This window comes from Trematomus bernacchii, unplaced genomic scaffold, assembly GCF_902827165.1.
Source record: "Trematomus bernacchii unplaced genomic scaffold, fTreBer1.1, whole genome shotgun sequence".
NCBI lineage: Eukaryota > Metazoa > Chordata > Actinopteri > Perciformes > Nototheniidae > Trematomus > Trematomus bernacchii.
The window spans coordinates 1990227-2015719 of NW_022988043.1; the positions used below are offsets into that span (position 1 = coordinate 1990227).

Here is a 25493-nt window from a genome sequence, read left to right on the forward strand (position 1 = left end):
TTATATATTTTAGCATATTCATACACACTGTTAATACTGTTCATACTGCTCATAGGCTACTGTGTATATAGTGTATACATACTGATATACAGTACACCTGAACATCAGCAGGAGAGGACTCTTTAAAGTAGAGACACTACATACTGATATACTGTACACCTGAGGCCTGTACTACGAAGCTGGATTTTCTCTTAGCCGGCTAAATTCAGGGAAATCTCGGGCTTTCCGGTCCTACGACGCTGGTTCTCTTTTTAGCAGGCTAGATTTCCATGGTAACTTATGCTGAGCGGCAAACCTGCTCCGGAGCAGGTTAGGTGGCAGGCTAAGAGATCAACTCAGTAAAAGCACCGCCTGCTGACCAATCAGAGCTCCGTGTGCGGAGTTTAAAGCGATCAATTCATATTACAGGATAGAGGAAATACAGAAAAACTGCCGTTGCAGGAAAGACGGCCGTGAAAATTAATAGAATATCCCCTCCCATCTTCAGAGCAATCTGACTATTATAATATTAGCGTTAAGAAAGCTTACTTAAATATCTGCCACGACATAAGTAACCGGATCAGAGTAACATTAAGTACAGTCCGCGGCACTGTGAGTGCATATCATATCACATCATAATGTATCATATATTTCCTTATTTGAGTCAGCTTCTTGAGCTGTATCTGGCCGTGCAACACTCACAGTGTCACATACTGTATGCAGAAGTATTATTTTAAAGCTCCCATGTCATGCTTTTCCGGTTATTACCCGTCCCCTTGTGTGTTATGAAGGTTTTTATGCATGTAAACGGTGTGCAGAGTCAAAACCCTCAAAGTACACCCTGTAGCGAGTAAAACTCTAACACAGAAAATACCTCCCCAAAACGCAATATGGTCTAGCTGCGGCCACAGACAGTACACGACACTACACGACACGCCCACTACACGACACGCCCACCTGACACGACACTACGGTGGCTGAGAGACATTACCGTACATGGCAGATTAAAAGCGAATTGACGACACTGATTATTATTGAGATCGTACATGGCAGATTAAAAACGAATTGCAAATGTTATTGTAGCATTTTAAGCAACTATTAGGCAAATAAATTAATAACCTAGTCTATCCGTTTGAGACACAACAGTATAACTTTCAACCCAAATCATTTTGTCAACAAACGGTGGTTTAGTCAACTTTTTTTTAATATATAAAATAGGTATTAATGAGATGATCTATTGATTATGTTTGTCTAACTGCTACACATGTATTTTATACATAAATGTAGATATTTGTGAACATCTAGATATAGTTGTTAAAGGTTTTAAGATATACATTATCACATCATGGGGTCATTAAGGAACAAATTAGGAGGGCCAGTCAGGCCACTAATGAGCTCAATCATTCACATGTATTATTATTACTTTATAAATTAAAAGTACTAGGGGTCTATTACAAAACCTTTGAAGGAATCGCATAAATTAAAATAAATGTATGGCAAGTATGATCAAATTAACATAATGTCAAGATAGCCAATAGACAATCAACATGCTTTGAATATAAAGGAAGAAGAACAATAAACAGATGAACATTTAGGTTTTATGTGTAAATTGTGAACAAACCATCTTAATACAACTGGCAGTCTAAGACAGCAAACTAAGCTTCTTTAACTGCTGCTAGAACACTGTTTTACCATGGGGTATTTCTAACAAGACCAAAAAGATATACAAGGCTTCCAAAACAGAAGAAACCAACTCAATACAGTATTTTAATTTCCTTCAAAACGACAAAAGCACTAATAAAAACCAAATAACAATAACATAAAGGAAAAGTAATTGAAGTGGTTGCCTGTTGTAAATACCTTGGTATCTGGCTTGATGATTGTCTCTTCTCTAATAAGTCAAAGATATGTTTACTGTATATTATAAAAATGCTTGTCATGTAGGCATACTGGAGATGGGAAGGCTTTAGTCAGTGTTGTAGCTGAGATTCTTACCGTTCCAATGATGTATTAATAATAACTTGGATTTATATAGCGCCTTTCATGAGACCCAAGGTCGCTTTAAAAAGAACAGGAGTAGAAACAAACATAACTAAAGGCAGTTAGACGAACAGTTAGACAGACAACACAAATAGATTTGGGGCCAAAGACCTTGGCAGACTTGAGGGCCCTTTTGAAGGCGTCAAGCGTGGGGATGTTGCAGATCTCCGCAGGGAGAGCGTTCCAGAGAGTGGGGGCTGCCATACTGAAGGCTCTGTCCCCGAAGGATCGCAGGTTGGTGCGGGGGGCCAGAGTCTGAAGACCGCAGGTTCCGGGGTAGGGCATGTGGGAATTGTATTGATTTGATACAAGCAAGCCAGTGTTTCATTGTGTACTTTCAACTACAGTATATGGTCCGGCAAGTTCAGCATGCACTGCATTCACTGTGATGAATATACAATAAGACACTGATACCGTTTTCCTCAATGAACATTTATTGAACAGAACATCATGTGAAAAATGTTCCTTTTTAGTTGTAGGCTACAAAAACAACATGTTGTGGTTTTGCGCTTTGACATCAAAATGTTGGGGGCTGTGGAAATATTGTGCCATGTTGCTGCAGCAGCCGGAGCCATCACTGGAGCGGCCGTCGGAGCCATCACTGGAGCGGCCGTCTGGGCCATCACTGGAGCGGCCGTCGGGGCCATCACTGGAGCGGCCGTCGGGGCCATCACTGGAGCGGCCGTCGGGGCCATCACTGGAGGAGTCGTTGTGGTTGCTGGGGCCGCCGCCAACGTAGTTGGATGTTCAGTGCAGCAGTTTTTAAAGTGACTAATAAACATCTCCTTTCTCCCAATGATTCTTGGGCAAAAGCCACAGTGATAATGGCTGCTGGCCACACATTTGAGATGGCATTTATAAACATTATAACCTAAAAAAAAGAGACAGAAAGTGGTTTAGAGGATTCTAGAAACAAACCAACATGAATTTCTTGTAAATATGCAATTTGAAACAAGGTGTTTGTGCGAGAGCAATAAATAATCATGTCACCAACAATAATATTTTTGCCTATAAACTGATTTTTTGCAGATTGAATGTGTGATTATGCTCATATTGTGCCTACCCCAAATAAGGATATTTTTCCAGCATTATTAACACTTCATAACCTGAATATAAATCTAATTTTTAATGTTCAATTTATAATTCAAAATGAATTTACACCAAGGATGTCCTGGGGCACAGAAATAACACATGTATCCATAATGTGTGAGGCATTAAACACATCTAACAAGTAACAAGTAATGTAATGTGATGAAGTATACAATGATCATATAGAATTATAGATGTACTTACCTCCATATTTCACAAGTGCCCTCTGGTGGCTCTGCAAATGAGCCATCAGACCAGGGTATGACCCGGTCCTTTCACAAAATGGACACTGGAAGGTGTCCGAGTCCAATTTGTTGAGCTCTGGGCGTGCTCCATCATGGAGTGTTGTGTTGTTTGTCTATAGGTGAATAAAATAGAATACAATTTCAGTGACTTTAATATTGGAAATAGTTAACTCCTTAAACAAGCAGCAATGGACTGGCCTGTATAATCCTATGGGACAAAGCTGGTCATACTTCCTCACTTTCAGAAGGTAACCCTTTAACTGCCAGCGCCACCATGTGGTAGAGCACATTTTGTGTCTTGATATCTTGTTGAAAAAAAAAAAAGTTTAACTCCATCTGATTCAGCCAGCTCTACCTTTTTGGTTGACATGTTATGCACAAAACAACCTCTAGATGTCACTGTGGTTCGAACAGAAAGCCCTTCAGCTAGTTTAAATCTTTATATATATGGTCTATGGTTTAAATGTCAGGCCTACAGCATGGCCACAAACCCCATCTAAAAACAGAGGCCTGATTGCATCCACCTGGGTTACTTGGCTCTACCCAATAACTATATATCATTTAACTTTAAACCACACTTAAAATAATAATATAATTATACATATGTGCATGTCAGTATAGCAGCTAATACATGTTTTTTTTTTAAAACATTCAAATGTGAAAGACACCTTCAATAAATATTTAAAATCAGATTCTTGTAAAAATGCGAGTACATGCATTGTTCCATCTGTCAAGCTAAAATATATACATATATCTTAGCTCTTAGCTTGACATGCTAACTGAACGAGCATGTTCAGTTAGCATATATGCTAACTGAACGTCGAGCATGTCAAGCTAAGAGCTAAGATATATATATATTTATATGTATTCCATTCCTTTACATTTAATATTTAAAATACAAATTAGCTAAATAAACATAATTACACTGCGCTAAACAGCCACATCGACAAACAAACGAGAACCTAAATAGTATGTAATTATATCTAAAACCACAATACGTTAATTACCTGTACTCGGTGCGCCATATTGTTTGTCTGTTCTCTGAACCTCATGTCTCTTTAAATATCCTTGCATCAGCGTCAGTGTCGTCAATTCGCTTTTAATCTGCCATGTATGGTAATGTCTCTCAGCCACCGTAGTGTCGTGTCAGGTGGGCGTGTCGTGTAGTGGGCGTGTCGTGTAGTGTCGTGTACTGGCCGCGGCCGCAGCTAGACCCTTCTCCCAAAACGCCTCGTGGAGATACGTCACTGCCCATTTGAGTCTTCCATTTAGTTCCGGGTACCGCCTGATGTCATGCGGTACCCGGAACGAAATGGACCAATCCCGAAGAGCTATGGCCACACCAGCAGCGGCGTGTTCCTCCTCCAGAGGTTCGAAGAACCGGCATTTCACAGACGAAAGCTTCCAAAACATTGCCCAGTTTGAGGCCGGATATGCACAGCTTGTTTGGACCGTTTGGAGCAGGGGAAGATCTGGGTATACAACCTGTAAATTTGCATTGTTATTTGTGTATTTATCAAACAAGACTGTTTAAATGTGTAAACTGTGTTGGACTGCTAAGCCATTGACACAGTGCTAACTGTGCTAACTAAGTTGCTAGAGTTTCCATATATCAACTCTAATATCAGCAGATGGCCTTGCATACATGTATCTCATAGCAGGAGAATGTCTGCATTCACACACAAAATACCTATTGACAGTATACTCCGGGTGATTTGCCGGTCAGTCGCGAAACTTAATTACATTATAGCTGGCGTAGCGATCTAACACACGTAGCTAGAGCTAGTTTTGGTCGGAAAAACATTTTTGTGATGCTACGTTGCTAGCGTTTAAATATATCAACTACAATGTCAGCAGATGGCCTTACATGTTTGTCATGGCAGGAGAATGTCTGCAGTCACACACACGGAATACTCATACAGTATACTGTATTGTGATTTACCGTACATTGTGACCGTACATATACTGCATGTAGCTAACGAGGCTAGCTGTATGCTAGCGCAAAACAATGTATTCATGCAAGTTACATTGTATGGTAGCAGAATACCCGTATACGATTGCAATTATAAACACGTTATTGCTAGCCTAATATGAACCACTAGCTTTTGTTCATAGTAGTTTTATTACACTGCATTATAGTTGCCTTTCCTCCAAGCTAACGTTCATATCGTGTTAGCTACCAAGGTAAACAAAGCTAGGTTAGCATATTAGCAGGCAAGCTGTTCATTACACAACTACTACTAACGAATCTAAAACAACTAAGTTTCTCTAATATTTTGTGATTTGCATTTGATTTCGTCCAGCCAGATCCTGGCGGACAATCCATGACGGGGAAAGGACTTCGACTACTACTGAGGGCTCGTGCTAAAAGGCACCGCACCGACTGTGCGCGGGCAAGATGCGAGGAGGAGGAATGAATGATATACCGTGTGTATATATGTATATTTATGTTCATTTTGTACATTTCTAAAAATAAAGTTTAATGGAAATACTTAGTAGGCCTATCCTTTCTTCCCTGAATTCATATATAGCAAACCATGATTTGATTTCTCATCAAACAGTAGTAGTTTATAACGGGTAAAAATAACTTACTCTTTGTTATGAGAGTAGCTCGTAGGCCACAACGGAAAGACAAGGAGACATACACGAGTTTACAAAACCACGGCACATTTATTGTGGTAAATGCAGAGAGAGGTGGTTGAGAGGATCGCAGAGTTAGTCTTCCTGCAGCCGCTTTGGAGAGAGACTGTGTCCGGAGGTGTCCGTGATCGTGCTGATTAGCCTCTTCAGCTCCACCCCATCGTAAGACAAAGGCCCTGGGGCCGTCACACTCTTCTATAACAACAGTTAAAAATATATATGTATATAAAATATACCGCTGTACCGACGCCATGATAAGACTGATGTTACGCTGAGAGCAGCCGGGAAAAGCACTGACATGGGCGCAGCCTCTCTGGTGGTTGACTAATCAGAACGAGTGGCCGAGCTGACCAATCGGAGCACACTAGGCTCACAGGGAGGGGGGGGGCAAGAGCTCCAACGAGTCGTTTAGTGGAGAAAGTGAATACTGCTGAATACACATGCTTGACAGAGATGCTGTATGCGAAACCAATGTGAGTTTGGAAAATTGCACAGTATAAATCTATTTTAGTATACCTCAACAATGTAATTATGATCAGTGGAAATGGCCATGACATGGGCCCTTTAAGTAACACATTAAGTTGACGAAACACTCGAGTCAAATGTAATTAAAGTCAGATCGTGTCTTAGACGGGGCAGTGATTTCATAAACCTGTTAATGTACGCATTCAAACACTTTTTCTTTTACCAGCTGTATTCACCTTGCAGGTGCAGCTATGTGGCTTTTATCCTGGATAAAGTGTTTAAGTCATTAAAGTTTAACTTCTTCATATTTGACTAATATTAAAGTTCACTTTTCATTCAGGAAGTATGACGCTGCGCTGTCAGTACGCTTGTCCGTGTTTGAGATTGGTCGAATGCTCCAAATACCACCCCTTTTATGTGAACGCGCACCTAACTAGATAGGACACGGCTGGCTTGAGCGATCCACTTGATAACCGGCGTCGTAGTACAGCTTAGCGCCAGCGCGTATGTTTTGGCTTAGGCCAACCGGCTAACTCCAACATATCCAGGTTAGGTTGAACCAGCTTCGTAGTACAGGCCACCTGCTGGTGCTGTTGCATTTAAAATCAAATAGTTGACTAAAACAAACTTGAAAGAAATCAAATACATAGTGTTGTTTTTTCATTTGTTTATATTTATTATGATAATTGTTGAATGCAAACTTTGTAAACAAGGTAATAAAGTAAGTACTGAAGTAGCTTTAAGTCAGTGTATTGATCAGGGCAGAGCCAGGTGAGCTAAAGTCACTCAATACAAAGGTAACTAGACAAAAACAGGAGGAACAAACGAGAAAGAATTCTAGTGTTATTTTGAATTTGAATGTCTTTTTATTGATTGTTATTATTAGTTGAATTCTCAGACTAAATCTCTGGTGACTTGAAATTAAAAGCAAGAAGCTAAACTTAGACAGGAGAAACAAACGTGAAATAAATCAAACGTGTCAGTATTGTTATCATTATCATTATTATTTTTGTATTGATTGACAAGACTTTAACTTAACAAGAAAACAATGGACTAAACATAAATATAGAAATGTACTATTAAGTAAATATGAAAAATATAAGATACATATAAAAATTGACTATTAACTAAACATGATAAATATAACATAAATATAAAAATGAACTATTAAGTAAATATGAAAAATATAACTTAAATATGAAAATGAACACTATAAACCAAACATGACGATATAACATAAACCTGATAACTTGTAATGACTAAATGTTCCTCTTATTTAGGGGTGCTAGAAGCAAAGGAATAGTTTATTTATTTTAAAATTAAGGTTGTTTTTTTGCCCCTAGTGGCTAAAACTGCACATCACTGTGAGTCTCTTCTGGAACCTTTGTTGATGTCTAACCAGATCTAATAACTGTTAAGTGTTTAAATATATATCCTGACTGGCTGTGAGTATATGTTGTTGCTCACTCACTTTGAGCTTTAGACTGTACTTGAAATGTTTTAATGTCTTACTAATTTTTGATGTTGTGAGTTTGTTTTTTAAAGTTTTTAAAGCCGATGTCAGGGCTGCCTTTGAGTCTTATGTTTTCCTTTTTAGTCATTGTTGATGTTTGGGCGGATACAAGAAAAGGAATTGATGAATCTTCTCCACCGTGGTGTTGTCCTCCTCTGCGTTGTTGGGATCGGCTCATTGGTTTGCTCAGGTGGATCCACCCTCACTTCCTGTTCCACCTCCAACTCCAGCTTTACCTCCACAAGCTCCTCCTTCACCACGAGTGCCTTTGGTGGTTTTTTCAGCTGTTTCTTCAGCAAGGCGGCTATCTCTGCATCCTTTTCCTCAACACAACGTTCCTTCTTTTGTTCCAGTTCCTGGTTTCTATCATGCAAAGCAACTATCTCTGCATCCTTCTCCTCCACACAACGTTCCTTCTGTTGTTCCAGTTCCTGGTTTCTCTCATGCAAAGCAACTATCTCTGCATCCTTTTCCTCAACACAACGTTCCTTCTTTTGTTCCAGTTCCTGGTTTCTCTCATGCAAAGCAACTATCTCTGCATCCTTCTCCTCAACACAACGTTCCTTCTGTTGTTCCAGTTCCTGGTTTCTATCATGCAAAGCAACTATCTCTGCATCCTTTTCCTCAACACAACGTTCCTTCTTTTGTTCCAGTTCCTGGTTTCTCTCATGCAAAGCAACTATCTCTGCATCCTTTTCCTCAACACAACGTTCCTTCTTTTGTTCCAGTTCCTGGTTTCTCTCATGCAAAGCGACTATCTCTGCATCCTTCTCCTCCACACAACGTTCCTTCTGTTGTTCCAGTTCGTGGTTTCTCTTATGCAAAACGACTATCTCAAAATGTTTCACCTCAAGACAACGCAACTTCTCTTGTTTCAGTTCCTGGTTTGTCTTTTGCAAGGCAGCCATCTCTGCATCCTTCTCCTCAACACAGGGTTCTTTCAGTTGTTTGAGATCCTGGTTTGCCTTTCTCAAGGTGGCCATCACTGCTTTGTCCTTCTCGTGCATCTTGAGGAGCTTTCCATATTTCATGTTCAGTTCCTCATTGTTTCCGCGCAAGACTTTCTGCTCAAATTCCAGGGTATTCATTTTCACATTGTGCCTCACTTCTGGTTCCACTTTCACCTCCACAACCTCTTTCTTGTCCACCTTCGCCTCCTCCACCACACAACGTTCCTTCTCTTGTTTCAGTGTTTGGTTTTCCTTCAGCAAAGCAGCTATCTCTGCATCTTTCTCCTCAACGCAACGCAACTTTTGTTGTTTGAGTTCCTGGTTTGTTGTTTGCAAGGCGGCCATCTTTGCCTCCTCCTTAACACAACGCTCCTTCAGTTGTGTGAGTTCCTGGTTTCTATCACGCAAATCAGCTATCTTTACAGCTTTGTCAACACAATGATCCTTTTGTTGTTGGAGTTCCTGGTTTCTCTCACGCAGAGCAGCTATCTCTACAGATTTCTCCTCAAGACAACGCTCCTTTTGTTGTTTGAGTTCTTGGTTAGTATTTTGCAAGGCGGCCGTCTTTGCATCTTTCTCCTCAACACAACGCTCCTTCTCTTGTTTCACTGTTTTGTTTTCCTTCAGCAAGGCAGCTATCTCTTTATCCTTCTCCTCAACACAGGGTTCTTTCAGTTGTTTGAGTTCCTGGTTTGCCTTTCTCAAGGCAGCCATCTCGGCTTCGACCTTCTTGTGTGACCTCTGGAGGTTTCTGTATTTCATGTTCAGGTCCTCATTGTTGACGCGCAAGACGTTCTGCTCAATTTCCTGGGCTTTCACTTTCACATTGTGCTTAAACAGCAAAGCTGATTTCTCTGTATATGCTTTGAGCATCGCTTCCTTCTTTTTAGCGCCTTCAATCTCAAGCTTATCCCTTAAAGTCCTCTCCTGCTCCAGCCACAACTTCATTTCCTGATTTTCTTTTTGCAGAATCTCGAGCTTGACTGCCAGCTCATCTCTATTGTTCATCTCCATCTCTACTGCTGTGACGAAATGACCTGTTGTTTAGCAAACTAAATGTAATTGTTCGACTGAATTAACGTCACAAAAATCCCACAAAAGTTGAGTTCACTTGTGAAGATTATCTCGCTAAAAAACACTGCAAGTATCCCTAATGTTTGCTTGCAACAAAACCTATTTCTGCAATGATCTGACACTAGCTGGACAAATTCCTTCTGCTGCTCTGGTGCTCTGGTGCTCTGATGCTCTGATGAATTCACCTCCTGCAAACTCCGAGAAGATCAATGCAGAATTCAGAATTCTACTTGAAGGCAAAAGATGATGTCATAATTCTGAAGGTTCCATTCCAAATAAAGAGTGAAGGACATCAGCTGACAGGAAGTAAGAATGGAACCATGCTGTTGCCTAGAAACGCAATTGTGTTTAGATAATATAAAGAAATGTAAACAATCGAAATGCTTTATTAATTCCAATGGGAAGTAAGCAACATGTTCTATTATGTTTCATCTTCACGTCAAATGCATATTTTCTACTTTTTAATTTCTATTTTGATATCTTTCAAATTTTTGAAATGTTTATTTCTACTCTTTTAATTTCTAATTATGTGCAATGCCTTGTTTTTTATGCTGCTGCAACGCAAACATTTCCCAATTTGGGATCAATAAAGTACATCTTATCTAATAGGAACCAAAAATACAGTTACGTTGAAGTTGCACTCAATTGCATTTTGATAAAGTGCCATTTTGAATAAAACTTTTTTTTACAGGATTCCCTTCAACACATTAACTTCAATGAAAATATTTCTCTACTAAAATATTTTTTTATGGTGATTAATTGTCTCTTTGTTGTAATTTTCTGTCTCTTTGCAGCTGTTTTCCATCTAATTGTAGGACTCTTTAAAGTAAAGACACTACATACCGATATACACCTGAACATCAGCAGGAGAGGACTCTTTAAAGTAGAGACACTACATACTGATATACACCTGAACATCAGCAGGAGATAGCTCTTTAAAGTAGAGACACTACATACTGATATACAGTACACCCTGAACATCAGCAGGAGATAGCTCTTTAAAGTAGAGGGACTACGTACACCTGAACATCAGCAGGAGAGGACTCTTTAAAGTAGAGACACTACATACTGATATACAGTACACCTGAACATCAGCAGGAGAGGACTCTTTAAAGTAGAGACACTACATACTGATATACAGTACACCTGAACATCAGCAGGAGAGGACTCTTTAAAGTAGAGACACTACATACTGATATACAGTACACCTGAACATCAGCAGGAGAGGACTCTTTAAAGTAGAGACACTACATACTGATATACAGTACACCTGAACATCAGCAGGAGAGGACTCTTTAAAGTAGAGACACTACATACTGATATACAGTACACCTGAACATCAGCAGGAGAGGACTCTTTAAAGTAGAGACACTACACAGATGACATTTTTGTATGGATTTTTTGTCAAAGCACTTAAGATATTCATTGCTATCGGGGTGTTAAGAGCATTCCATGGAATATAACAAAAAGTGTATCTCGAGCCGGTTTCTCAAACTTACCTACCCCACCTTTAAGGGTGTTGATAGGATATCTAAGGGCCCAATGATTTTCCAATAGGATGTTGGTAATTAAGATAAGATAAGATAAGATAAGATGGTACTTTATTGATCCCAATTTGGGAAATTGTTTTTGTTGCAGCAGCATAAAAGACAAGGCATTTTACAATAAAACAAAACTACAAATAAACAAGAATAGAAAGAAAAGAAAAGAAAATAGAAAATATACATGTTGAAATAGAAAACATACATGTAGATATTATGTATACAAATATATATATTCAAAAATATATGACATATGGAATATTAAATATTAAATATTAAATATTGAACAGATTATATATGTGTAAAATGTACAACGTGGTTTTACAATGAAGAAGGCAGGGTATAGTGTTTAATTTTTAATTAGGTTTAATATTTTGTTTTATTGAGGGTCACCAGGCTTATTCCAAGTTAAAAGCCACTCATGGCTGCAGGGGTTCAGGTAGAGGACCTCCAAAGTTACCTTCAGATACAATAAGAAGGTAAGTCTTATCAAAAGTAGAACACTGCTGACCTCTGTTGGCTAAAATTGGAACTGCAGATGAATGGAGGTGTCTGATCTGAAGGAGGCACTAAATAGACAGTGTAAAACAAGCCTGCTGACTTTCATTGCTTTCTCTTTGCCTTCTATAGATTAGCACAGTGGTGTAAAAGTACAAGACATAACTTAATTAAAGATAGCCTTCAAAATATACTCAGAGTCCAAAAATTAAAAGTAGCCTATTTCTGAATAATATTTATATAATATTACTGCACTATGATTATTGATGCATTCATGAGTCTATAGCAGCTGGCATTTTGTATTAGCTAATAATCTGAATATGTAGAACAACTAGTTGCTAAAGCTCTCAGATAAATAATAATAATAATAAATAATATTTATATATAGTGCTTCTCTAGAACTCAAAGACGCTTGTAGCAGAGTTAAGAGTACAACATGTACATCCAAAATGTAGTGGAGTAGTATTCATACCCCTCACTGTTTTTTCATCATTCAATTCATTCTATATTTTATTCTGTAGATTGTGTACATTACTTTTCACTTTACTGCTTTTTGCACTCCTGGTTAGAAGCTAAACTGCATTTCGTTGTCTCAGTACCTGTAATCTGTGCAATAACAATAAAGTTGAATCTAATCTTGAGCAGGAACAAATGTATTTACTTAGTACATATCTGACATTAACGATTAAACACATTTGTGCATTCTTTATAAATGCAAACCGAGTCAAGCCGACTCCGGAGGTGGCGGTATGCACCTTAAAGTTGTTTGCAATCTGCTAAAAAACCGAGAGAAGAAGAAGAAGAGGAAGAAGCCGACTCCGAGCTGTCCGACTTCATGGCGAGCTTTTTGAGACCTCCCCCGGCTGCGATCGGCTATTCTCGTCTACTTTCGAGGCGAGCCGCAGCTCGTCTCAAACAAGCCTATTTTTTTATGGATTTTTTGTCAAAGCACTTAAGATATTCATTGCTATCGGGATGTTAAGAGCATTCCATGGAATATAACAAAAAGTGTATCTCGAGCAGGTTTCTCAAACTTACCTACCCCACCTTTAACTATTATTCTTAGTCAAATGAGCACATATTTGACGAGATAATGCCTTATTTGCATATTTTAAAAAACATTCTAGAAAACTTGTAGTAAAAAAAAAAGTCTTTATGAAAGAAAGGTCTTTCCCATTTGATCAGTTTGAATAATGTTTGTGTTTCCATTAACTTGAGTGTAAAGTTGAGCACAAAGCATATCACAAATAAAGCACAATATTTTTGATAGCAAAACAGAATTTATTTGCGTAATCAGACTAGAAGTGAAGAAACATTTTGTCCATTACTATTGACATTCGGAGAGAAAAGGAAAAAAAAGTGTTCAGACACAAAAAACAATTCAAAGATGGTATGGCTTTGGTTAAATCACACTCCACTAAATTGATTTGAAAAGACAACTGTTACATGATATCTTAAATAGAGTGAGAACATATTTAAGGCTCTAGTATTCCCTGAACAAGACAAAAGGCACGATATATGTTTCTGTATCTGATTACATGTATACAGTAGATGCGACTCAGATGCTGAGTCATCAACAAACCACCACTTTACAACCGACATTTTTCAGTGGACTCACAGACTAATAACATGAAAACACAACTGTGGACTATTGAACTGTAATTAGTGTACTTGCTGAAATGGCCAGTGTTATTAGACATGGTACTGAAACAATGGCACAGACAGATATAATCAGACGTTACAAGCTGATTCATAGTCATTGGAATATCACAGACAAATCCTCTCGTATTTTGCACTTCTTCAAAGTGAACATTCATCAGCTTCTCAATACAGTAATGACACCAACAATATCAAAGTATCTCTGCCTTCAGCCCTCTCCCTCTGAATGAGTGGTTAACACATGCCAGTACTGCAACATGTAGCTGCATTTGATATTTACACAAGAACTCCTCAGGAAGTACCTAGAAAGAATAACGTGAGTGTTAGATGCACCGTACACTCCCAATATCTTTGTGTGATTCCACTTCACTGCAAAGAGACAAAGGCAAGGATCTGTTTTCAGATTATTTTCTCTTTTCTTCTGTGAAAATACAAGGAATGATTTGGCAGCACAAAAACGAGAGGTTGGCTCAAACATACGTAACTCGGGGAATACTGCAGCTACTGGGGGATGGTACATTCTGAGTTTCATAATTGATGATATCAAAACAATATTCAACCAGACATGATTATCTTTGAATAAAAGGTAACTGGTGTATTGGACACTCTGAATTTAAAAACTGTTTTCAAAGTATTTGTGAAGTTCAAACTTTGTAAACTAATGATTATTTTATATGGATCAATCTTCAGATTAATTTAATAATGATTAATCTTCAGTCTATAAACTTTAAGAAAATAGTGAAAACTCTTACTGTTGCAGCTCTGGTATCCATACGAAGAAAATGTATACACGTGTTTCTTGAGTCTGTAAAATGGTATAAACCCTAGAATCCATTTCACGCATACAACAATGAACATTATTGTAAATGCTGAAGAAGCATTTCCAGTATATGGACTCATGGATTTATCCTCCTGCTCTGTCACAACATGATGGGGGGGAAAGCCTTCTACCCTCCTTTGCAGTTTAAATTGTTATGTTAATAAACAACTGCGGTTTTTCTCAATTGATATATCTCTGTTGTTTCTAAAATGACACGCTCAACCAGTGAGCAACAAGGTCCCACATGCAGAGCATCTCCACAGGGTTCAGTTTCACCATCTAACCACATACAAACTAAAATGATTTACACACAGCTATTTCCTTGTTGAAATGATCCAACACATTTCAGAGGATTAAGAAGAAAATCTTGTTGTGTGCATCTCAGTGTTGATTTATAAAAAATGTAATGTCACCTTCGTGTATCTTTTTCACACGTCCTGACCAACTCCAAACCTAGAAGAGCTTTGAAGCCGCATCGCTGTCAGTCTGAAAACCGGGACGTCTTGAAAGTATTTAAGTCTGGCAGAGAGAGTCTGCTGCTTCAACCACATGCACATTCCTAGTCCACACACACTTCCAATGTCACCCTCAGATCACAGACCACCTTCTTTGATATAAACACAATTAACCCCGCCCCCCCCCACCTGTGCTAAAGATTCTCTAGACGCTGACCTCAGCCCTGACCCATAAACGCTCGCTCTCTCTCTCTCTCTCGCCCTCTCTCTCTCTCTCTCTAACTGAACAGCTTGACGAAGCAGCCGTGGCAGTAGGGTTTGTCGTTCTGTTCTTTGAAGGTGCCTTTGTTGAGCTGCTTCAGGCAGAAGGCGCAGACAAAGTGCTCCGGGTGGAACTTCTTAGCCATGGCGGTGATGCAGCGCCCCGTGATGGGCTTCTGGCAGCCGGAGCAGAGCGAGCCGCGCCGCTCGTGGTAGTGCACTTCACAGTACGGCTGGCCGTCATGCTCGAAGAAACTGCCGTTCACAAACGGGGTGAAGCACTCCTGAGAAAGATAACAGAGGGCCGAGGAACATGCCGTTATTCACATACTATTGTTATTGTTACAGTGGAAACATCTTTTAGAAACAGGGTTTCTACAGATTAAGAAATTAGACAGTACATTTGCTCTGAGCATCCCAACAAAATATGATTCTTGATGATTCCACTATACTTTTTTATATGACGTTACTGTGAGAGGTATTCTGTAAATGAATTAACAAATAAGATGTTATTGAGTGTTTTACAATTCACACATTTCCTATTTCCCAAGTATTTCTAATACATTTTAAAGATTGACATTTCTAACAGGCCTAACAAATAAAACTGTAGGCTTTCAATGTCTAATATCATCATTTACTTATAATGTTCCCACATGTTGTCATGTATGAATGAAAACAAATGAAGTATTAGTTTAAATATCCAAACAGGTGTCTATAGGAATGATTCTGTCCACAGCTTTTTGATCCATATAAGCTCCTGTACAACGTCTTTAGAGGCACTCCAGCTAAACTCATGAAAACACACCAGAATGAGAGGAATAAAAGATACACACCCTGCAAACAAAACACTCAGGATGCCAAAGGCTGTTCAGCGCTGAGATGTAGTTCTCCAAAATGGCTCTGGCACAGCCGCCACATTTTGGTGCAAACATGTCAAAGTAGTCCTTCCTGCAAAAGGCTTTCCCGTCCTTTTCATGAAAGCCTTTAAAGGAGTAAGAGAAACAGACAACACATCTTAATCCTTTGTACTACTATTTATGTACTGTACATATAACTCCAAAAATAAAGCCCAGTACCTTCTGGGCCAAAGAAGGATCCACACTGAGCGCAGAAGAAGTGTTCGGGATGCCATGTCCTATCCAGCGCCGTCACAACTTTCTGAAAAGAGACGACAACATGTTTTGTTGGATGACTGTAATCTACAAAGAGAAATGAGCACATGTGAACACAGCAAGGACTCACATCCAGGATGGGCCCGTTGCAGTAGTGGCAGCGTGGGGAGAACAGGTTGTGGTAATCTGTCTCGCAGTACGGCAATCCTTCACGCTCAAAGAAGTTCCTGGAGCCGATCTCCTCTTGACAGTGAGTGCACACAAAGTGTTCAGGGTGCCATGTGCGCCCCATGGCGGTCACCACCTGCACCAACAGGAGAGTGGATTGTGAATTAGGGCTGAAACCAACAATACCGTTGACAATTCTAAATATTTTTTGCATGTCTATTTCTTTTAGTTTTAAACCCAATATTTCTTCACAGTTACAGATCAAGATAACTACAGACGTCATGAATATTTTCAGTATAACATTATTTGTAGAATAATATTCCAGTGATGGCTGTTTAGGATGCTCATGTAAACCAAACATTTTCCATAACTTGTAAAGTTGTTTTTAAATCCAAAAGTCACATTTATTGAGGAAATATAGAAGTAGTCATTTTCAAAATTCAACAGATATGTTACTTTAATTAAATATTCAGCTTCAATCCACTTTAAACCTTTCAAAACTGTGTTTTAACTGGGGTCCAAAAACAGTTTGCTCTCTCATATGCTACACACAAAGGGTGTCTATTTCATCTATTTGAAAGGGACGTCCAGGAGCAATATTATATTATATATCATTTTTATAACCACAAAACACCTTTATCCTCCCACATTTAATTTAGGCTGAAAAATATGATGACAGATATTATAAGCTTTATTTCAAAACCTTAATAGAAGCTTCTGGACAGCCCGAATATGCAAACTCTAAACATGTTTATACAAATAACTTATTTGTATTACAGATGTATTATTTGTCAAATCTAAACCGCATCTTACCTGTCCCACGATTGGCTTGCAGCAGGCTCCGCAGACCCCTTTAGCCACCGTCTGCACGCCCAGTTTGTTGAGGTCCGACTGCAGGCTGCCCAGCATGTTGTCCAGCTTGTTGACCTGCGTCGGAGGACCACCAGGAACACCACCCTTCCCCTGGGCCATAATCTGAAACGGTTCAATTATGAAGACTGATACACACAGGAACATCACTAAAATATGTTTGAGGTAACTACGGTTAAACAGTTCAAAAGTGGAAATAAGAAGAAGGGGTAAGAGAGGGGGGTTCATGCCTGCATTGGAGGGAAGATTGGGTCATACTCAGTTTGGCAGCCTACTGACACCAGTACTCTGGGTGGAATCGGTGTGACCGGCTTCACAGGTGAAGGGGGGGGTGGGCTTTTAATAACACGTGGAGGGGGCTCTGGTTTGGGAGCAGGAGGTTCCCGAATTGGGGCTGGTGGAGGTGGGGCTTTTATAGGAACTGGTTCGCGGAGATGGGGAGGAGGTGGAGGGAGTGGTGGAGGGATGGGGAAAGGCGGCTGGTGTACTATGAATGGTCGCTTGGGTTCTTCTATGATAGGAGGGCGGCGGGGGGCAGGGGGGGAGGGAGGGGGGAGCACCTTCCTCACAGGGACAGGCGACTCTAGGTGAACTATGATCTGAGAAAAGAGTAGAGAAAAACAGAGAAGGAGGGAACACAGAGAGCAAAGTGTGTAGAAAACTAAAAGGTGAATTCATTGTGAAATATTTGCGGTTCGGCACACTGAAGCCAACCTTGTCCACCTCGCTGCCCGCCCCCTCGGGACGGAAACGCTGAGGTTTGGACGATACGATGACGCCATCCGTCATCCACTCGTCGGACTGTTTACGCCGGCGCTCTGAGCGACCAATACCAAACTTTCCCTGAAGCTCCTCGATGAGGCGGTCCTGAGAAGTGCTCTTGTTTACAATGACGGGTCCCATCTTCCTGCGCAGGTGACCGTCTCGGAACATGGGGTGGACGTTGGGAGTCTCCTTAGTGCGCCTAATCACTGACTTTATCTGGGAGGGAATGGTGAGCACTTTACCAAAACGTCCACACCAAACATGAAGCAGCTACAGCAGAGCTCTGAGGCAGCGGGTGAGTCAAATGCTGATTTAAATCCCTGATAGGCCGGGATGCTGTGGTCAGTGAGCTCAAGAGTCACACTTCATGCACCTCTTGCATGCCTTCAACAATAAAAAAAGCCCTTACTGATCAAATCTTTTCCAGCCTTTGTAGTCACTCAAACAACCACAGCAGGGCGTGTTAGGTCCTTCACACACATCTGGTGCAACAGTGTCATGCTGAGTAGTGCTGTACTGTCAATCAGTGGGTTATTTATAAGTGCAGTTTCAAAGCAAAAACTGTCACTACACAGAGGGTCTTCTGAGCTAGCTTGTACTCCATCAGCTTTGTTTTGACTATCAATATTCATATATATCATTTCCTTCCTTTTTTGCAAAGCTCAAACATGATACGGTTTCTGCCCAGATCAATGTTTATCTAATGCTATTGATGATGCTCAATAGTAAGGCGAAAGTTTTTTTTGAATCAATCAATTATCTATGAAAATAAAATCGAAACTAAGAGTAAACAATGGAAGCCGGATACGATTTTTTATTAGTTATTTTTTGCTATACTCCAGAACTTAATAATAATCCATTATTGAAATATGATATAATATTGCATAACAATTCCCTTCTCTGTGTAAAAAGGACACGTAGATAAATATTGTGGATCATGTTTCAGCTTTTCAAAAAGAAGAACCCTTGAAGCAGGGGGAGCTTCACACTCTAAAGCAAAAACAATGTGAGCAAAACAAGCCCATGTGGTGTCAGGCAGGAGTGGAGATGCATACATGTCCGGAAGCAGACACTCTGTCTATAGTGGGCGTCTGCATGAGGGGCAGGTCCAGGGCCACGTCGGGGGTCCCGGGGCATGTAGACGGGGTCATGGAGCCATCCATCCAGCTGGCCTCTGTCAGCGGGGTCATGCTGCCATCTGTGTACGGCCTCTCGGTGAAAGGCGTCATGGTGCCGTCCAGCCCGTCGTGGAAGGACATGGAAAACTCCTCATCCGCCCAATCCAGATCTCCATCCCCGTTAGTGCCTCCGTCCAAAGAGCCGTCTGTGATGGTGTTGGTGGCGCTGGTGAAAGTCTCAGGCTGCACGCTGTTCCTGTCCAAGGGCAGGATGAGCTCCTCCTGCACCTCGAGACACTGTGCGTCCATCTTTAGCTCCTCCACCTGTGAGTTATTCTGTGCAAAACTCATGGCTAGCAGCTTGTCCAGTGCCTCGTCCAGGGAGGGCTCCCCCATCGAGGGGGGCTGTGCAGGGAAGGGGCTGCTGGGGCTTTTGAAGGCTGGTGGAGAAGGGGCCTTATATTGAGAAACTGGAGATGGCGAGGATGTTTTTGAGTAAGCATGTGCAGCGACTGGGATGGGTGAAGGAGTCTTTTGAGCTGAGGGAGAAGGGGTGAAGCTTTTGACAGGAGGTGGAGTGGAGAAATTCAAAACGATATCTTGAAATGAAGGACCCTCCTTGCTCGTAGGCGCAGGAGAAGAAGGGAATTGACCGACAGTATTTGAGGGCGAGACCCGCTCTACAGATGGACTGGGGGACTTGGAGGACTTGTGGTCCAGGACAGTGTTAACAGAGGTAAGGGAAGGGGTGGTGGTGGTGTTGGAAGGACTTGGGCTATTTCTCATAAGGTTGGAGTTAGAGGAAGGGGCCTGAGAGAGGACTAGCAGGGACATGGTTTGGGAGGACAGCATGGAGGCAGAGACGTCTATGATAGAGTCCTGGTCTAAGTCACTGGCTGCAGAAAGAGAGGATATAGGACTGTGGCGACAGAAACGATTTATCGACATGCCACCGTCTCCTCCGTCCTCGTCTATGTGCAGCTCAAAACCAGCAGGTGAAGAGAAAAGAGGAGAGGCACAGGTAGACGGGTGGGACAGGCTAGGAAAAGGAGAAGCCACTGGGGTGACGGAGGAAGAAACTGGAGGATGAGGAGAGGTGGAAGAAGCTGGATCCAGCAGAGAGCCCAAAGAACTGGGCTGAAGGACAGAGAAGCAGAACAAAGGTAAGAGGGAGAGGACAGGAGAAGTGTTTGTTGATAAGGTGTTCACTCATGCGGCTTTGTACCTTAAAGTCAGACAGAGAAGCCATCAGCTCGTCTAGCTCTCTTGTTGCACAGGAAGCTGAAATTCTGGCTTGCTGCTGAGAGGGTGTGTCCAAATCACTGTGGCGGGCAGAGCAACTGTAAAATACAAATTATGATGATTTGTAAACACATCAAAACAACAAAGCCTTAGTAAAAGCAGCACTCAAAATATCTATTGTCGAAGATTAGAATCAGACTCAGGTTTGTTTGCCTTTGGTGCATGCAATACATAATCAACGTATTAAGAGGAAAAACAAACACTGGCTAAGTATTGCAGAAAGACAAGAACTGAGAAGTGAAATGACTGTTTTGGTTAAAGGAGTCTGGTGCATGTGTGGATATAATGTTAGAAAAGGGCTGCCGGCAAGCTAAAGCGGTGTACACTTTCTAAATATAGTGTACACCTAACTGAGATTGACTTTTTTAGGGGGCTGAAAAATGTTTTGGTGCTGCCCCGGTCCACAGAAGGACATTGCTTAACTCCTCTGCAGTAACTCCAACTGCCATCTGCTCTAGGTATTACACGGACTCATATAACCTCACTTCAAAACATAATAACTTTCCCTTTCTACAGCTTTCATAAAGGGATGTTCCGGTCCAATCTCAAAGATTGGTCGCCGCGCCCATAAAAGTATTTTTCCAACCGATTGATATGGCCTATAAAGAGCCAGAACCGATCCTTTGTTTTTGTCTTCAACTTCCAAGCAAAGCTTTCATGCACAGCAACTGAAGGAATGCAGATTGATTTTGATACAAAACATTAATGTAGTTGCACTATGCATCTGTATCATAAGAAGTATCGGATCAGGACTCGAGACATCCCTACTTTTATATAAACACATGCTAAGTTAGGGCCCATGTCCACATATTGTCTCTTTTTCCAGCACCAGCATATTTTTCCAAATGTTTCCAATCAGGAGTGAGCGCATTGTAAACAGAACAGCCCGTTTGTTGGGCCAGATCGACACTGGATGTTGCTGCCAATGTGACTTTTATCTCCGTATGTTGATCGTCCTCCTCCCTTGCTTTACAGCTTTCAGACTGAGCAGTGAAGCTCATTCATACAAAGTCTCAGAGCAAACGTGTTTCTCATGGTGAAAAAACAATGTCAAACAAATATATAGTAGCACAAACAGATGATCAAATCCAGGGGGGCAATGCTAGTCCTTCTTACAACTACTGTCACAGTTTGACGAGATATTGGTTTCAATTTTTGGTGTGAACGCGACATAAGGGGTACTCACGGAACTAAACGCGAAAAGTACGGTGAAAAGTACTCCGGTGTGAACGCGGCTATAGAAACAATAAAAAAAGTGCCCAAAGGTCTTCTTCATGAAACGCTGGAAGGAGGCTCTATCCAGCTCCTTTCTGCCAGATGAAGGCGCTCTGTGGACTCAGGCCCTAAGAGTGAAGAGTGTACCTGGGTGAAGGCACTGAGCCCTCCAGCTCGTCCAGCAGACTCTCCATGCTGGGTCGGGCCTCCTCCAGCCTCGTGCCGTTCCTCTTGGGTTTCTCCTGAAGGGGAGGGCTCACCCTGATGTCAGGGGCGCCGCCGTTCTCGTAGTGCGTGATGCTGCAGGACGGTAAGGGTGGAGCGGCCTCTTCTGTGGACACATGACAGTACAATTAATCCTGCTCACTACAAACAGAAGTGATAAAGCCGAGGGTGTCTGTGTTTACCTGTAGTGGGGAATGAAGGGGAGCTCTGTTGCACCGCGTTGAGTTCCAGCAGCAGCCTGTCGAGCTCGGACAGGTTACTGCCCATGGCAGAGGTCATGGCTGCTGTCGACGAGTCCGAGGACTTCTGTTTGTTTGGAAAACTAAGGAGGAGACAGACAGAAACAACTTTTTATGGTAGCTACAGCTGAAAGAAAATGACAGAGGATACACACAATTCTATACACAAAAGTATTCAAGCGTGCAAATGTTACCTGTACACGTGGTCCTCTTCAATGTGAGACAATGAAGGGCTGCTGCTGTCCCTGGACCAGCTCTTCTGGGCTGAACCTAATGACTGCAGAGGACACATCTGTCATACAGACTGACAAACGAGCTGTTAACGGTGTAAACTGAACATCCTGGCTGCGTTTTGTGCCTGTCAAATGTACAAGCATTCAATGGTTCGTTCTCACTTGATTCATCAACTTCAACACCAACCTGATTATCGGTTTTAAAAGTGGCCAGCGATGTTTTCAAACCATAAGGTCAGACTTCGGCAAAGAAAATTGCATCTTTTATATAGCAGATAAAAATCATACTCCTTTTTACTACATTTTCCCCACATCTACAAAATCTTATCTTGTGTTATGTCACTTCCTCTTGTGCTTGTTAAGCCCTTCACTTTAAACAATCCTGTTTGTTAAAAAACTTCATGTAGAAAGATAGTTTCTACTATAGAGACCTACATGCTGAGAGGAGTGGGGGGAGTCCTGCTGATCGGTCAGGGACCCGTTCAGAGCCTCGGCTGAGGGTGGCGGAGGGACTGGAGGTGGAACAGACACATCCTGGTAGGAGTGTCCTCCGGTGGGGATGGAGTAGGGGGTCTCCTCAGGAAAGAACACCGGACGCTTTGCGATGTGAGACGTAGTGGATTCCAGGTCCGCCAGCAACGCGTCTGAAAGATTAGAAAGGTACAATGTTTGTTGCAAGGTGTGCTTACAACTAGGAGAAATAACGTACCACGAAAATATATAACACATTAGGTCCCAATTACCATGGCTGGTCAAATAACTACGCATACTTGTATTTCTTAATTTCATTTATAAAGCAAAATCACAAACACAGTCTTCATGGTATTGGAGCTTGCCAGAGGAAAACTATCCTGAACTGTTTGTGACATACTTCAACCTGCGAACATGGTTGTGCTGGAGACCAATTCATTCTTTATTGGGGTTGTTGGAAGCTCTGAGGCGACTACCGACTGTGGTGTTGGCTGTAAAATGACAATGGCAGCCTGTCTGAGTCAATCTCTCATTCCAACTTGTCTCTAAAAAAAGCTTTTCCTCAGCAACGATCGTTCAACAGAAAGGTTAGGACCTGTCACCATCACAGCATGGCACACTGCATCACCGAGCCAAACTTCATACATGAACACATTAGGATTCATGAAATATCCCTCTGAAATCCCCAACATACTTTTACCATCAGTACACACTCAAAATACGACCCTGCTGACAGTGAGAGCTCCCTGTCTGTGAGCTTCATCTGTCATTTCTAAATCTTATACCTGTGTAAATTATTTAGGACTCAACAAGAACATTAATTTAATGTTGGTTCAGAAAAAAACATTAACTGTTTCTCTGAACTGTAAAAATGGGCAATGTACAAGCAGAATGTTTACAAGTACAAGCAAAACATTACAGAAGGTAAAATGGACAATTAGCTTTAGACTTTGTCGTTATTTGATAACCACCAATCAAATAAAAAAATGGTTTATAGGGGCAAGTAAAAAAAATTAAACATTAACATCATTGACCCGCGAAGAATTTCTTTAAATAGTCCCATGAGAATCAGTGTGAACTTAACAAGAGAGTCTGATAAGAACAAAAAGTGACAGAGAGCATTTCTGAATCTAGGCCTGGGTTTGGGGGGGGGGGGGATATGAAGCAAAATAGAATCTTACATCACACTATCCATCCATCCTCAACCCGTCCAGAATAGACCGCAATCGCCCGCCTGCATACTGTTACACTACAGAGGCTTGGCACAGATACAGTCCGTTTCATGAGATCACTGCACTTTGAAACTTAGAACAGCAGAGATTCAGGCTCTAAAGAAGTAACCAGATGGTTGCTCAGATCTATTAACAGGCTGCTAAAATATCAATTAGTAAAAAATGGTTGCCTTACATTTTAAATCTGATTAATGTGTAAAAAAACGTAGGAATTATTTCAAAAGACAATATGAATCTGCAAAGAGAATACATGTAATTCTTGAGGTTTCGAAACATATAAATACAAAAATAATAGAAGTGGGACTTTGGTGAAGAGAGGATGGAATCCCACTGTAAATCAGTAGCTAAGAGCCTAAGCTGATAATCAGTTAGAGACATGGATCAAGTCTAACTTCACACCAGTGAAAGCTCATGAAGCAGTTTGCTCATTGATTATTGAAACTGGCAGACACTACCTTCACAATAAGGTAACCATAAAAAAAAAATATCAGTATATCTGGATAATTAAGTGACACTCTCAGGCTTACGATAGACTGGATACATCATGTAAACATAAAAACATCACAAGAATAAAGCAAATCCCAGTTATCCAGGGCAAAAAATTAAAGCTATTTTTTGTACTCACATTAGTGCTTCGTATCTGTAATATCTTCCAAACAGAATATATGTGTGTGTGTGTGTGTGTATGTGTGTGAAGCAGACAGCAGCACAGACAAAGATGGTGTGAGCAACAGTGTGACAGCATGTTGCCAGTCTACTGGGGGGAGTGGTTTCAGAGCCAAAATTGGGTGACAGTACATTTGAGTGCTGCAGGGATGACGTATTGTTATAGGCCAACCTAGGAGTTAGCTTAGCGCCTGTGCTAGATAACCCAATGGGATTTTTTCCTTTGATATTGGAGAGTTGCAGAGAATAAGCTCTGTGGCAAACAAACTTCAACGATATTTAAATAGTTTTTATTCATTCAGCGTAGGTTATAAAGATCTATACTACTGTGGCGTGATGTTAACGTCACCACAGCAGGCTTAAGGGGGACTGGCATTCGGTGTGTAATGTCATCTCATTTAGCCACTTTGCTTGAAAATTCACATGTGGGATATTCATTTACCAACATGTGTTATGTCGTAGAACAAAGGTGACAATCTTGTGTTGACCAAAGACCTTATTTCAGGCATCTAACCAAAAGGTGCAAATACGCAAACTTATTTCCAGGTTTTATATGTTTGGTATCTTCGCAGTGCACCTCTTATAAACACTGAAAAACTGCCAGATAAAATAACTCTCACCCTCAAATATGCATTTATAAATAAATAA

General features: G+C 41.0%; 1 protein-coding gene across 2 annotated transcripts in view; it reads right to left on the reverse strand.

The window, feature by feature from the left end:
- Positions 1-13294: 13294 nt before the first annotated feature.
- LOC117472793 (paxillin-like) overlaps positions 13295-25493 on the reverse strand; it is a 20933-nt gene continuing 8734 nt past the window's right edge. The window contains exons 2-11 of one of the 2 annotated variants that reach the window (XM_034118197.1): positions 22912-23120; positions 22438-22520; positions 22187-22326; positions 21927-22107; positions 20488-20602; positions 17323-17484; positions 16472-16645; positions 16306-16387; positions 16063-16211; positions 13295-15513 (exon numbers count right to left, since the gene is read on the reverse strand). In XM_034118197.1, coding sequence (XP_033974088.1) covers positions 15247-15513; positions 16063-16211; positions 16306-16387; positions 16472-16645; positions 17323-17484; positions 20488-20602; positions 21927-22107; positions 22187-22326; positions 22438-22520; positions 22912-23120 — 1562 coding nt within the window. In that variant the 3' untranslated portion in view covers positions 13295-15246. Of the gene's footprint in view, positions 15514-16062; positions 16212-16305; positions 16388-16471; positions 16646-17322; positions 17485-20487; positions 20603-21926; positions 22111-22186; positions 22327-22437; positions 22521-22911; positions 23121-25493 lie in introns of both variants that reach the window. The other variant, XM_034118196.1, reaches the window with a different exon arrangement.